The following is a 12,621-nucleotide window of genomic DNA, read 5'->3' as shown; positions in this document are numbered from 1 at the left end:
ATCTTAAAATATTGTGTCATTTTAAGGGATATATGAATTTTTTTCGGAGAGCAATTCTAATTAGTTTTTAACAAAGAGCAACATCAAAACTTCCCAAGATTGAAAAGCGTAAAAATATCACAAAAGGCATTGTATAAGCTTTTGACCAAACATAAACTGCATACTGCAACATGCCTACACGACTTCAAAGTATTTATACAAAGAACAACAGTTCTGCAACTACCACCGTGGTTATATCTGTTTTACTAGCATTCCCTCCTTCCGACAGCAAGAAGTTCTGTAGGATTTGAAAGATGATTTGATCGTTTGGTTTATCTTTGTGCTTAGACCGTTTTCTTCCTATCCCTTGCCAGAAACTACCAAATACTCAGAGGCACGCCATAAATCGAACATCGGATATTCATTTACTGAAGGAATATCTTAGACCGTTTGAAGAATTAGAAAGCTGATGACAAATCAATTCAAACTAAAATGAATGCACAGTAATACGAGTAAGACATAACAAGACCAAGTCAGTTTTACTTATCAACACTATCTTCATACTGGATTTTTTGTTACTCCAACAAGTACATTAGTACTTAATTCTTAGGGGTTATTTACCATCAGACTATCCTAGGCCAAACAAATTGATAATATATCCGCAAAAATCATTCCACAACCCTCTGATAGACTATTCAGTCATCGCATGGGACCCAACAGGTCAATGTTAAATCAAACTCAGAAAAATGTGTAAAGAGCGACATTTTCCTCCAAAAATACCTACACGGACACGATATCACATGATGCGATACGAACATGGTAACTGCGAAGTTTGAAAAGTCTAAAACAGAATAGTAGACTGTGTAAAAATAAAGATGTATGGTTGCTTATGAGACAACATTTCACCCGAACCCAAATGACATAAAAGTAAACAATTACAGATCATCACTCGCCTATATATAACAATAAAAAAAATCTTCCACATAGAAAGTTATAAATACTCGGTAATCACAAAAGTAAAAACAATTGAAACGAAAAAACATTGACAGATTCGTGTTGCTCAGTCTTAAGTTTTCTATGTTGTATTTTCTACACGGTTGTTTGTCTATTTGTCTTTCTTTTTTAACCATGGCGTTGTCAGTATATTTTTTGATTTATATAGACGCAAAATAATGTGGTTTACATTACAAAATTCAACACAAGCGTATTTACATCAACGGTGATCAATGCCAAACGCATGATGGCAGCTGAAAAAGAGACCAACATCGAAAGATGACAACTAATTTGTTATCACAATAATGTGCTTTATATAATCGTGCTATTATTGTTTGATGTTTCGATTGTTTAACAATCCCCAAATTTGTGGGGTTCGTGTTTCTTAGGCTTACTTTGTCGGTTATATTTTGTGTACTGTTGGTTTTTTTTTGTCTTTTTCTTGTTTATACGTGGCGTTATCCGTTTATGTATGAATACAACAATAGAGAGATAGCGTCGTGGTTTCATAAACGGTGCACAAGAGCCTTTTTGGTTGGGTTCTTGCTTAGTCTTCAGTTTTCTTTGTTGTCTTGTGTACTATTATTTGTCTCTTTCAGCCATGGCTTTGTTAGTTTATTTTCGACCTGAGTTTGACTGTCCCTCTGGTATCTTTCGCCCCTTTTTTGGGAAGCTCGCAACGTTCGGTGCAAACATTACAGTGTCTTCGAGTTGGTTTTGCTAGTTTTAATGTCAAAACACTGTGTGTTCAATTTGTTTTTCCACAATATTTATTGCATTTTTTGGCAGTAATTGTTCATTTTGGGATTTATTCTTTGAACATTCGCAAGAACCATCCCCACAACCACGTTTTACAGAAGTAAAGGCTCTTAGCTGGGCTGTCTTGTTTGGAGATCTTAAAGATCCAGTTTGGCCGCATATTTTAGACAGCCATCTTCCTCTAAAAGTTGTAGTCTTATGTTGTAAGTCTTGCTGCTTGTTGTATGATCCTTTCAAGCTTGTTGACGAATGCAGATGTGTAGGGTTCCCATATTATAGTACTTTCATATAGTACTTAAGACACGAAATATATGAATTTTTCTTTTCATTCTTATGGGCAATATTTCATAACATTCGCGAATAAATAGTGTTGAGTTCGCTTATGATTTCTTTGTCGACCTGTTGATATTCTTGAAATGACGCCATGACGATTTATCAACAATCGGTTTATTTGTTATGACGATAAGTTGTTTTATTGTCATTGCTTTATCATCTATCTTTGTTGTTATCTTTATTTGTAACTGCTCAAAAACTCATCATAGATATATAGGCTTAGAGTTTGGTACACCAGACGCACATTTTGTTGTCAAAAAACACATCAGTGGTGCTCAAATCAATATAGCTTGAAGGCCTAATCACAACTGAAGTTAAAGAGCATTGAATATCGGAAATTATAAAAAAAAAATGGGCCAAACACGACAAAGACGATTTTTTGTACCTAAATTCGAAACTTGCACGAATTACCTATCAATACCCCTTAGTTTGGTGAAACAAAACAAGTGACATCTTGTTGCACTGAACTTAATCTTCTGATCCTTCTTGATCTCCGTTTCGACTCTTAAAGTACTATTTTCTGATGTACCATTATTATTGTTTTAACACAACCAACATATAACTAGAGGCTCTAAAGAGCCTGTGTCACTCACCTTGGTCTATGTGAATATTAAAGGAAGCAGATGGATTCATGACAAAATTGTGTTTTGGTGATGGTGATGTGTTTGTACATCTTACTTTACTGAACATTCTTGCTGCTTAAAATTATCTCTATCTATAATGAACTTGGCCCATTAGTTTCAGTGGAAAAATGTTAGTAAAAATTTACAAATTTTATGAAAATTGTTAAAAATTAACTATAAAGAACAACTCCTAATGGGGTCAATTGACCATTTCGGTCATGTGACTTATTTGTAAATCTTAGCTTGCTGAACATTATTGTTGTTTATCTCTATCAATAATAATATTCAAGATAATGACCAAAAACAGCAAAATTTCCTTAAAACTAACAATTCAGGGTCAGCAACCCAACAACGGGTTGTCCGATTCATCTAAAAATTTCAGAGCAGATAAATGTTGACCTGATAAACAATTTTACCCCGTCAGATTTGCTCTAAATGCTTTGGGTTTTGAGTGATAAGCCAAAAACTGCATTTTACCCCATGTTCTATTTTTAGCCATGGGGGCCATCTTGGTTGGATGGCCGGGTCACCGGACACATTTTTAAAACTACTAACCCAAAAGATCATTGTAGCAAAGTTTGGATTAATTTGGCCAAGTAGTTTCAGAGGAGAAGATTTTTGTAAAAGATTACTAAGATTTACGAAAAATGGTTAAAAATTGACTATAAAGGGCAATAACTCCTAAAGGGGTCAACTGACCATTTCAGTCATGTTGACTTATTTGTAAATCTTACTTTGCTGAACATTATTGCTGTTTACTGTTTATCTCTATCTATAATAATATTCAAGATAATAACCAAAAACAGCAAAATTTCCTTAAAATTACTAATTCAGGGGCAGCAACCCAATAACGGGTTGTCCGATTTATCTTAAAATTTCAGGGCAGATAGATCTTGAACTAATAAACAATTTTACCCCGTGTCAGATTTGCTCTAAATGCTTTTTTGTTTTGAGTTATAAGCCAAAAACTGCATTTTATCCCATGTTCTATTTTTAGCCATGGCGGCCATCTTTGTTTGACGGCCGGGTCACCGGACACATTTTTCAAACTACTAACCCAAAAGGTGATTGTGGCCAAGTTTGGATTAATTTGGCCCAGTAGTTTCAGAGGAAAAGATTTTTGAAAAATATTACTAAGATTTACGAAAAATGGTTAAAAATTGACTATAAAGGGCAATAACTCCTAAAGGGGTCAACTGACCATTTCAGTCATGTAGACTTATTTGTAAATCTTACTTTGCTGAACATTATTGCTGTTTACTGTTTATCTCTATCTATAATAATATTCAAGATAATAACCAAAAACAGCAAAATTTCCTTAAAATTACTAATTCAGGGGCAGCAACCCAACAACGGGTTATCCGATTCATCTGAAAATTTCAGGGCAGATAGATCTTCACCTGTTTAACAATTCTACCCGATGTCAGATTTGCTCTAAATGCTTTGGTTTTTGAGTTATAAGCCAAAAACCGCATTTTTCCCCTATGTTCTATTTTTAGGCATGGCGGCCATCTTGGATGGTTGGCCGGGTCACGGGACACATTTTTTAAACTAGATACCCAATGATAATTGTGGCCAAGTTTGGTTTAATTTGGCCCAGTAGTTTCAGAGGAGAAGCTTTTTGTAAAAGTAAAGACGGACGCCAAGTGATGAGAAAAGCTCACTTGGCCTTTTAGGCCAGGTGAGCTAAAAAAGAAGAACATGTTGACTATTTCGATTTTAGTTTTATTGTCTTGGATTTTTATTGGTGTTAATTTACATTTACCTTCTAGGATATTCAAGAATATCAAGAATGTCAAGCTTAGTACGAACCCTGAGCAACAAGAATCCAAACAAAAAGGAGGGATTATCTCATTTGCCCCTGAAGGGTAGGCAGATCCTTCTTCACATGTGGTAACAGGAGCATACAGTGACAATATTCCATATAGTATTAGCAGTTCAATTAGGAGATACCTTACCATAGCGTGCAAATGATGTCTAAAGATAACTTACAACATATATATTTAAGCATAGCAAATATTTTCATTTATTTTATAATCAACAATCAGAAAATCAAGAAAAACATTGGGAAAATACAAAATAAAACAACTAGTACATAAAATTATCTTAAATATGGTAAACGTTGTAAAATAAAACAATTTCCCCCCAAATGGAGGCTAATTGCATCAACAATTTTAATCAGTCATGTGAAAGTCCAACTGACAAATCTTTAATTTACACCTTAGATAAGCATTTGTGCTTTCTAGTTCTATATATCAATGCTCTGCTTAGTCCTGGATCCATCTATTAAACAAGATAGCTAAAATTTCATAAAATTACAGCACTAATTAATCAAAGATGACATTAAACTTTAAAAAAAAAAAAGAACATCTTGTAAGCTGTAAATTTCAAGTTATTCATTAGGTAAATATCTTAGTCAATTGAATCATGTAAAACTATTATATTTATTTATAATTGAATATGGCACATTAAATTTTGAAGATTATGACTTTTACATTCTTCATACAGCACAATAACAGTGGAGAGGTTTATCTGAGATCTATTGTTCCTATAAGATATGTCAAGCTTACAATGGAATAGCAAAACCTCAAAAAAAAAAACATACTATAAAGAGACTTACAGATATAAATAGATATAATTATAAAGCTGCTAACAGAAATCTGCATTTGGTCATGTTGATGATCAGTCCTTATATTCATTGCAATTCTCAATATGGTTAAATCTGGTAACTTAAAAAAAGAAGTGTCATATAAATATACAATTACATACCAAAAGCTCCCTCCCATTTAATTTTTGTTGAAATCTAACTCAGTTTAATTTTAGACCCTTTGAACCCAGATATGGAGCAAATTTGAAAAATGGTTCCAAAACTTAAATCCAAAATACATTATTAGATGTAGCATATTGAAATCTATCAAAGTTTTATTTTGCAATCTAATTTGGACCCCCTTGAAAACTTTCAATCCAACCTTACTTTTGTGTTGTGGAATCTTTGTGGTACAATCTTCATGATCTTAAGCACTTAGGGCAATTACCCCCAAAATCAATCCCAACCTTCCTTTTGTGGTATGGAATATTTTTGTACAATTTTATAGATATCCAAACACTTGTACTCATGTTATTGACTGAGGACCAAGACAACATTACCATACCATTATATGGCCGCAAATTTTAGTGGTCTAATAAAAATTAACAAATAAAATCTGAGACTAGTTAACAAATTAAATAAACAATTAAAAGTTACATAAAAATCTGTGAGCACAGCTAACACATCAAATAAATATAATTATCTATATAAGTACATCCTCTGTCAAATAACGGTATATAATACACCAAATTTGTCAATATTTTCAAGTTCAAGGTCATAACAAAATTCTAATTCAGGCAAACATATAAACTTTATGATAATCAATTGGAGTTTATTTCATGATAACTTCAAATGTCTAGCGTTCCAGTGTCATCCTTTACAGAGCAACTATTATTTAAACTTCAACATATAATAATCTCAAAAGTCAATGGTTTATAAACAACCAATGATAAGTTTTAATTGTACATGGATGGTAAAGACATCTCTATTACTATACATAGTCAAAATATACAGTTATTACCAATAACCAGTATGTTACATTTATGCAACCACATCTGAATTTATCACATAAGTTTGTAGAAAAAAGCCAGTATAAGAAAAAAATACCATTAAAATAACCATGTCTCTTTAATTTTATTAGCTGACTGACATTTTTATCATATAACTTCTCTGTAAATAAGGGATTTTCTCCTAGACATGTGAGTAATATGCACATAAAAACATGTCAAGCCAAAATATTCAATATAAGTACAACCTTTTGCATGTTTAATTACATTTTCTTTAAATTAATTATATATTAGGAAAATATTTTTGGAATAAAATAATCGCCTAAAATTAAAAAAAAATATCCATAAAGTAATCTATCAACACATTAATTTAGTGATGTCATTTTTGTTCAGAGGAATTCATATATTTTTTTCATGTTTTGAGTTTTTGGATTAAGATTTTCTTTTTACTTAAAACATTGACTTTTAATGTAAATAAGTTTAACCTCACAAGGAACTTAACTATACATTATTACTATGATCTTTTCATGAGCACTACTTTCTGAGAACTTGAGAATGCATTTCAGAGTAGAAAATTTTAGGATTTATTTTACTTAAATTGTTAGGTTTTCATTTGACTTGAAAATCACACAATATTTCATTGCAATCAATATTATACATGTAATACTCAATATCAAAAGAATGAATAATATGTTTCTCCTATTTTGCTTTTGTTTATATAAGAATTATTGATCTTATGAACTAAAACTATGATTTAAAACAAAGGTATGTCATCATTTTTTGTTGTAAGTTTGGAAGTTAGGCCTCTGGAGTCGATTTCACAAAAAAAACTTACGACTGGGATTGATCGTAAGTATACTGAAATGTCCAATATGCATTTTTGTGAAACCGACTTCTGATCAATAATGAAATAATTCATAATTAACTCCAAAAATAATGAAAAAAAACACAAATGAAATATATAAAAAGAATAGGTTCCTTCTAATAGCATACCATAAGTTACAATCATGTAATTACAATGTATTAACAAACCATGCATATATTGGCACTATGGCTAATCTTTACCACATTACATATTAATAATAAAACAATAAGCATAAGCTATTTACAAGTTAGGCAAATTCCAAATCACCACTATTTTTTTAAAAAGATTATGCTCCTGCTATGCTTGTCATAAAGTTTATTTATTCAAATCTTAAAATAAATTGAAACCCATTTCAACCTTTTCTAGTTAAACTTTAATGTAAGAAAATAATAATGATTACTTTGTTTCTCCTATTATTTTTGACTGCAATAAATGTACTACAAATGTAGAAAATAAGTTTATACACAACTTCATGAGTTTTATATACAACATTAATCTGTCCCAAAACATCATACCAAATTTGTATAGGACTGTTCCATAAATTGTTTGAGTACAAATTAAAGGCACTTTTAATTACTTTTCATGTCATATAAACTTAAATAGATAGAAAGGTAACAGCTTTGGTTCCAAAGTGAGGGATTCCAAGAGCAAACCCTTCTCTTAGTCAAATTCAAATTGTGTAAAAACATGTAAATCTTATGTATAAAGGTGGAGAAAATAAATTCAAAGTACCAAAAACAATCAGTGCACATTAAATCTAAACATATGCACTCAAAATCGTAATCAGACAATTGCACTTTAATATTGCTACAAAAATTAGAACATAATCAATAACCGGATTCAATACATACTACAGTTGAAATAAACTTAACAGCTGGGAAAAATAAGAAGAGAGGTAGAATTTGTAGTAAGAGTTATGACTCTTTGTGTGTAATATATATATTAGTATTGAGCCTAGTGGTCATTTACAATAAAAGATATATACATGTATGTGTCAAATTACTGTATTCATGCTCACAGGACAAGTTTTCAAATTCAATTTTCAATACTAAAGATAAGATTATATTAAGTTCATTGGAAAAAGCAAAAGCAAAAAAATATCTTATGATTAAGCATTAATGCAAGTTTAGAATAGCGGTCATATGTGTTAACTCTTTCTTTAATGTTCTGTAGTTTTTTCACATGTCAAGATATGGATGCCATTTAAATTCCATCTGTAACGCTTTGTTGTCACACAGTTGTATGTTTTTTAAAGCACATGGAAGCAGAATTAACACAGTATCTAACTTGTGATGGCTTTGGACCGTCATCAAATACATGACCTAAATGAGCACCACAGTCTACACATTTAGCCTCTAATCTCTGCATACCTGAAACCAACATTAGTCTATTAATTTATCTATAAATATTTGTTTTCACTGTTTTCTATAACAAGTATTTTTTTCTTGTTCTGACATTTTCACTGGTTTACAATTTGTAATTTTCATTTGTCTTCTAACCACACATGCAAATTTTAATAAATGTAAAAACTTACTTTTAAGAATTTCATCCAAACCTCAACAACTAATACAATTATAATTTTTTATGATTTATTCTTTTTCAAATACTCCTCTTTTTTTTTTTTTTAATGTTCATAAGGTATTGAAAACAAATGAGGAAGACCAATGTCATATTATATGCTTGTCACACAAATAGACCATGTCATATGTTTTAAACTCATGTCATTTGATGAAGAATCATATGCTCAGTTGCTGTTAATCTATCAAAACAGATCGTGATTTGCTGCATCTATTTGTTAGGTAACTGTTGATATCTTACATCTCCTTTTATTAAAATTAAAGTCTTCAAAACCATTGTGGTCCTCCACTTTTTCATGAGAAATAACATATCAAAATTTGAAAATGATTGGATCAACACTTTTAAGTCTATATGGAATCAACATAAAAGCAATTCTCCAATCAATCAAGGAGCCGAACTCTCCAAAAAAAAAGTGCAAATCACCAATATTAAACCTGACCTCCATTTCTTTAAAAGGATTGGTTAATAGGTTCTCAAAAGCAGCTGTGGCTCCTCAAATTCAGTGTTTGTTGTTTTCAACAGTGTTTCTAGTTTCTATTCCAGAAGAAAAAGACCTCAAGCTAAACTTTTACACTCAGATAATTTGCATAATTAAATTTATTGCTTCATTCAAAGATATTTTTTAGAAATATGTCATGTTTCACTGGGAGGTTCCTTTCCTCAATCCCCACAGTAATGTTAAGTTTAGAGGAAATCAAACAAGGAATACAGATTATTCAATGTACAATTTACATGCCTTAAATACAACAGTTAAAGTTTCTCATTTCTTGAACTCATGGTCAAAGTCCCATTACTTCTGTAAAATTTTTCAAATTAAGCTGACAAGGGAGAAGAAAGACAAATAATTCTACTAAGTATGCAAGCTTTCTGGTCTCAAACAGATGGTCATACACAATTTCTGTAATCCCCACTGCCTAGGAGAAGGAAGGGACAATAAATAAATAAATAACTATAACAAAACTGCCATTATCAAATTTGAAATGAAAAAAACTTCAATAATTTTATTTCATAATTCTGATTTTAGTTTTATGTCCTCTTTTTTCATAAAGTTGAGAGCTGCAGAATTCATGCAGTATCTGTTTCCAGTTGGCGGGGGACCATCATCAAAGACATGCCCTAAATGTGCCCCACATTTGGCACAAGTCACTTCCACTCTGACCATACCTAAGAAGTAAACAAACATTTGTTTACAACAAATTTTGACCAGGAAAGAATGGGAAGTGCTGCATGCCATTCAAAGGGGGGTAATCAAAAGAAGTCATTTGGACTGTTTTTTCTCCTAATTTCTTTTTCATCATTATTCTAGATCTTACAGTAACCATGATAACATTAAAAGTAAATAAGGGATCAAATCTTAAATATTGTTTAGTAATTCATCAATACTAGTAATTAAAAGCAAAATCAGTTATATCTTTTAGATAAAAATATATGGCTTGATTTGTCTTTTATTTAAATAAGAATGGGAGTATTACCAGAAGGTCTTATGAATCAACTTTTGAATATATTCCAATCTAATTCATTTCAAAAGTGCATGCATGAAGAATCACAAACATATAAATGATTAAATGTTTCTGTGTATTACCGAATAATTAAGTAATAAACACTGTGTTGACTTAATGCTGATAAACTTCAATTAAGTTGCAAGTTTAAATTTATTGTAGATTTTTTTTGGGCATCAACAAATGCAAAACCACATTAAACACTGTATAAATTATATCTTGTAAAACATTTCTTATTTGAAATATAACTTTTGTGATTGCTTTCTGTATGATGACAGGAGTTAACCCTTTATGTGTGAAATCAACATGATCAATGCAGTAAGCTTAAGTTGGATTTAACAATATATTTACATAAATATATATATATATGAAATGACTGAAGAAATAGTCAACGATAAATCTTACGTCATATAATTATGATACAGTACACTAAAGTCATCGTAGTGACTACACCTGCAAGTCGTCATTTGAGATCACCTGGGAACCCCAAAGCTGATCTAAGAAACCTTACCATCACCATCATAGATGACAACGAGGATTGGTCAAGGGCTGAAAGACTTGCACTGGAAAGTTTTTGGATAAGAAAGCTCAGGACAGTTTCCCCAGAGGGCATTAATGAAAAAGCATAGAAGAGTCACTCATTTTCCCTACTATCACTCATTTTCCTGCCATCACTTGTGTCCAGTAACTCCAGCTTCCGTACTGGACTCTTACACATTTCAGGAATTTTTGAATTATACTAGTTTTAATTACAGAGTTGGCAGGGATGTACAAGTACGTAGCCACGTTCAATTATTTAATTAACCTTAGTAAAAAAATTATTACTCATTTTTCTAATCATTAAAATATAAATTACTATATATTTGGGATGTTGCAATTGCCTTACCGTTGTCATATTTTAAATATTATACCAGCTTAGATTGGTTAGGGTTGTTTATTTAAAATTATTGCGACTGTATTTCCCTGCAGGTGTTGTAACATCTTAACTGTCATCACCTTTAGAATTTTCAGAGTTGTGCCAGTTCATATTGCAAATAATTATCTTATTTTAGCAGCTTGCATATCTTTGCGGTCTTTGCGCTGTGTTTGGAAATTTGAAAATTGTATCAGGGTCTCTGATGTTCGCTTTAACTGTTTTATTGTATAAAATTCAAGATTGTGATAGTATGATCAGAATAGATAGACATGATTCATTTTACATTGGGATCATACTGATGAAGGATATCTATTATTCGAAATATTTAACATATTGTTCGTTTTAATTGTTATTTTTGGTGATGTTGTACCCTTTTAGACTTGTTTTATGTATACATGTTGTGTTCGTGTATATATATATATATTTCAACAACACAACAGGTGCACACATGTGGACCATGTTATTCTCACTGGACCCTAGTTATCTACCACTATAAACATTGACCCTGGTAATGTCCTATCCTTATCATGGACCCTATAGACCTACCATCCTAAACATGGACCCTATAGATCTACCATCCTAAACATGGGCCTTGGTTATGTACTGTCCTTAACATAAACCATACAGCTCTACCATCCTAAACATGGGCCCTGATTTGATATCCTTAACATCGACCCTATAGACATACCATTCTAAACATGGAACCTGGTTATGAATTGTCCTTAACATAAACCATATAGACCTATCATCCTAAACATGGGGCCTGATCTGATATCCTTAACATGGACCCTATAGACCTACAATTCTAAACATGGACCCTGGTTATCTACTATCCTATAGGCCAACCATCCTTAACATGGACCACACAGGTTATCTACCGTCCTGTAAATGGGTCCTGGTTATTTACCATTCTAAACATGGGCCCTGCATATTTACCATCATAAACAAGGGCGCTGCTTATAATTATTGACCATCCTAAACATGGGCCCTGCTTATTGACCATCCTAAACACGGGCTCTGTGTATCTAAGACCCCATGGACCCTGCAGGATATTTACCATTTGTAACATGGACCGTACATGTATATACCTACCATGTGAAGTGTCTTTTACCAGCTTTATCCTGTCATTGTCTATAGCATTATAAAATGAAGGCCATCCTGATCCAGAATTAAACTTTGTTTCCGACGAAAATAACTGGTTCCCACAAACCACACAGGTATACAGTCCTTCTGCTTTGTTGTGCACAAACTGACCAGCATTCTTCCTGTAAAATATACATTTTTGTTAAATTTCCACTTTAACTCAGAATTTTTTCAATCTCTTGTGAATTGTTTTGATTTAATGGCAGTTTTATATCCAGAGGAAACAATTAAAGACATTTAGGTTTATAATGTATAATACGTTATGTTACATATAATATCAGGCATTATTCAGGAAGGCTCTGACGAAACCATCAGTCTTTGCTCTTACTAATGATAAAT

At 31.9% G+C, this 12,621-nt stretch overlaps 1 protein-coding gene across 1 annotated transcript; it reads right to left on the bottom strand.

Annotated features, from left to right (window-relative positions):
- Positions 1–9,690: 9,690 nt before the first annotated feature.
- Positions 9,691–12,404, bottom strand: LOC139517846 (peptide methionine sulfoxide reductase MsrB-like; the record flags this gene model as incomplete). The annotated part of the gene is given in 2 exon segments (XM_071309306.1): positions 9,691–9,888; positions 12,232–12,404. Coding segments are annotated over 2 exon segments (331 nt in total), but the record flags the coding sequence as incomplete, so codon positions are not given.
- Positions 12,405–12,621: the final 217 nt, after the last annotated feature.

The sequence above is a fragment of the Mytilus edulis genome, chromosome 3 (assembly GCF_963676685.1).
Source record: "Mytilus edulis chromosome 3, xbMytEdul2.2, whole genome shotgun sequence".
Taxonomy (NCBI): domain Eukaryota; kingdom Metazoa; phylum Mollusca; class Bivalvia; order Mytilida; family Mytilidae; genus Mytilus; species Mytilus edulis.
This window is presented reverse-complemented; position numbering and strand designations above follow the sequence as displayed.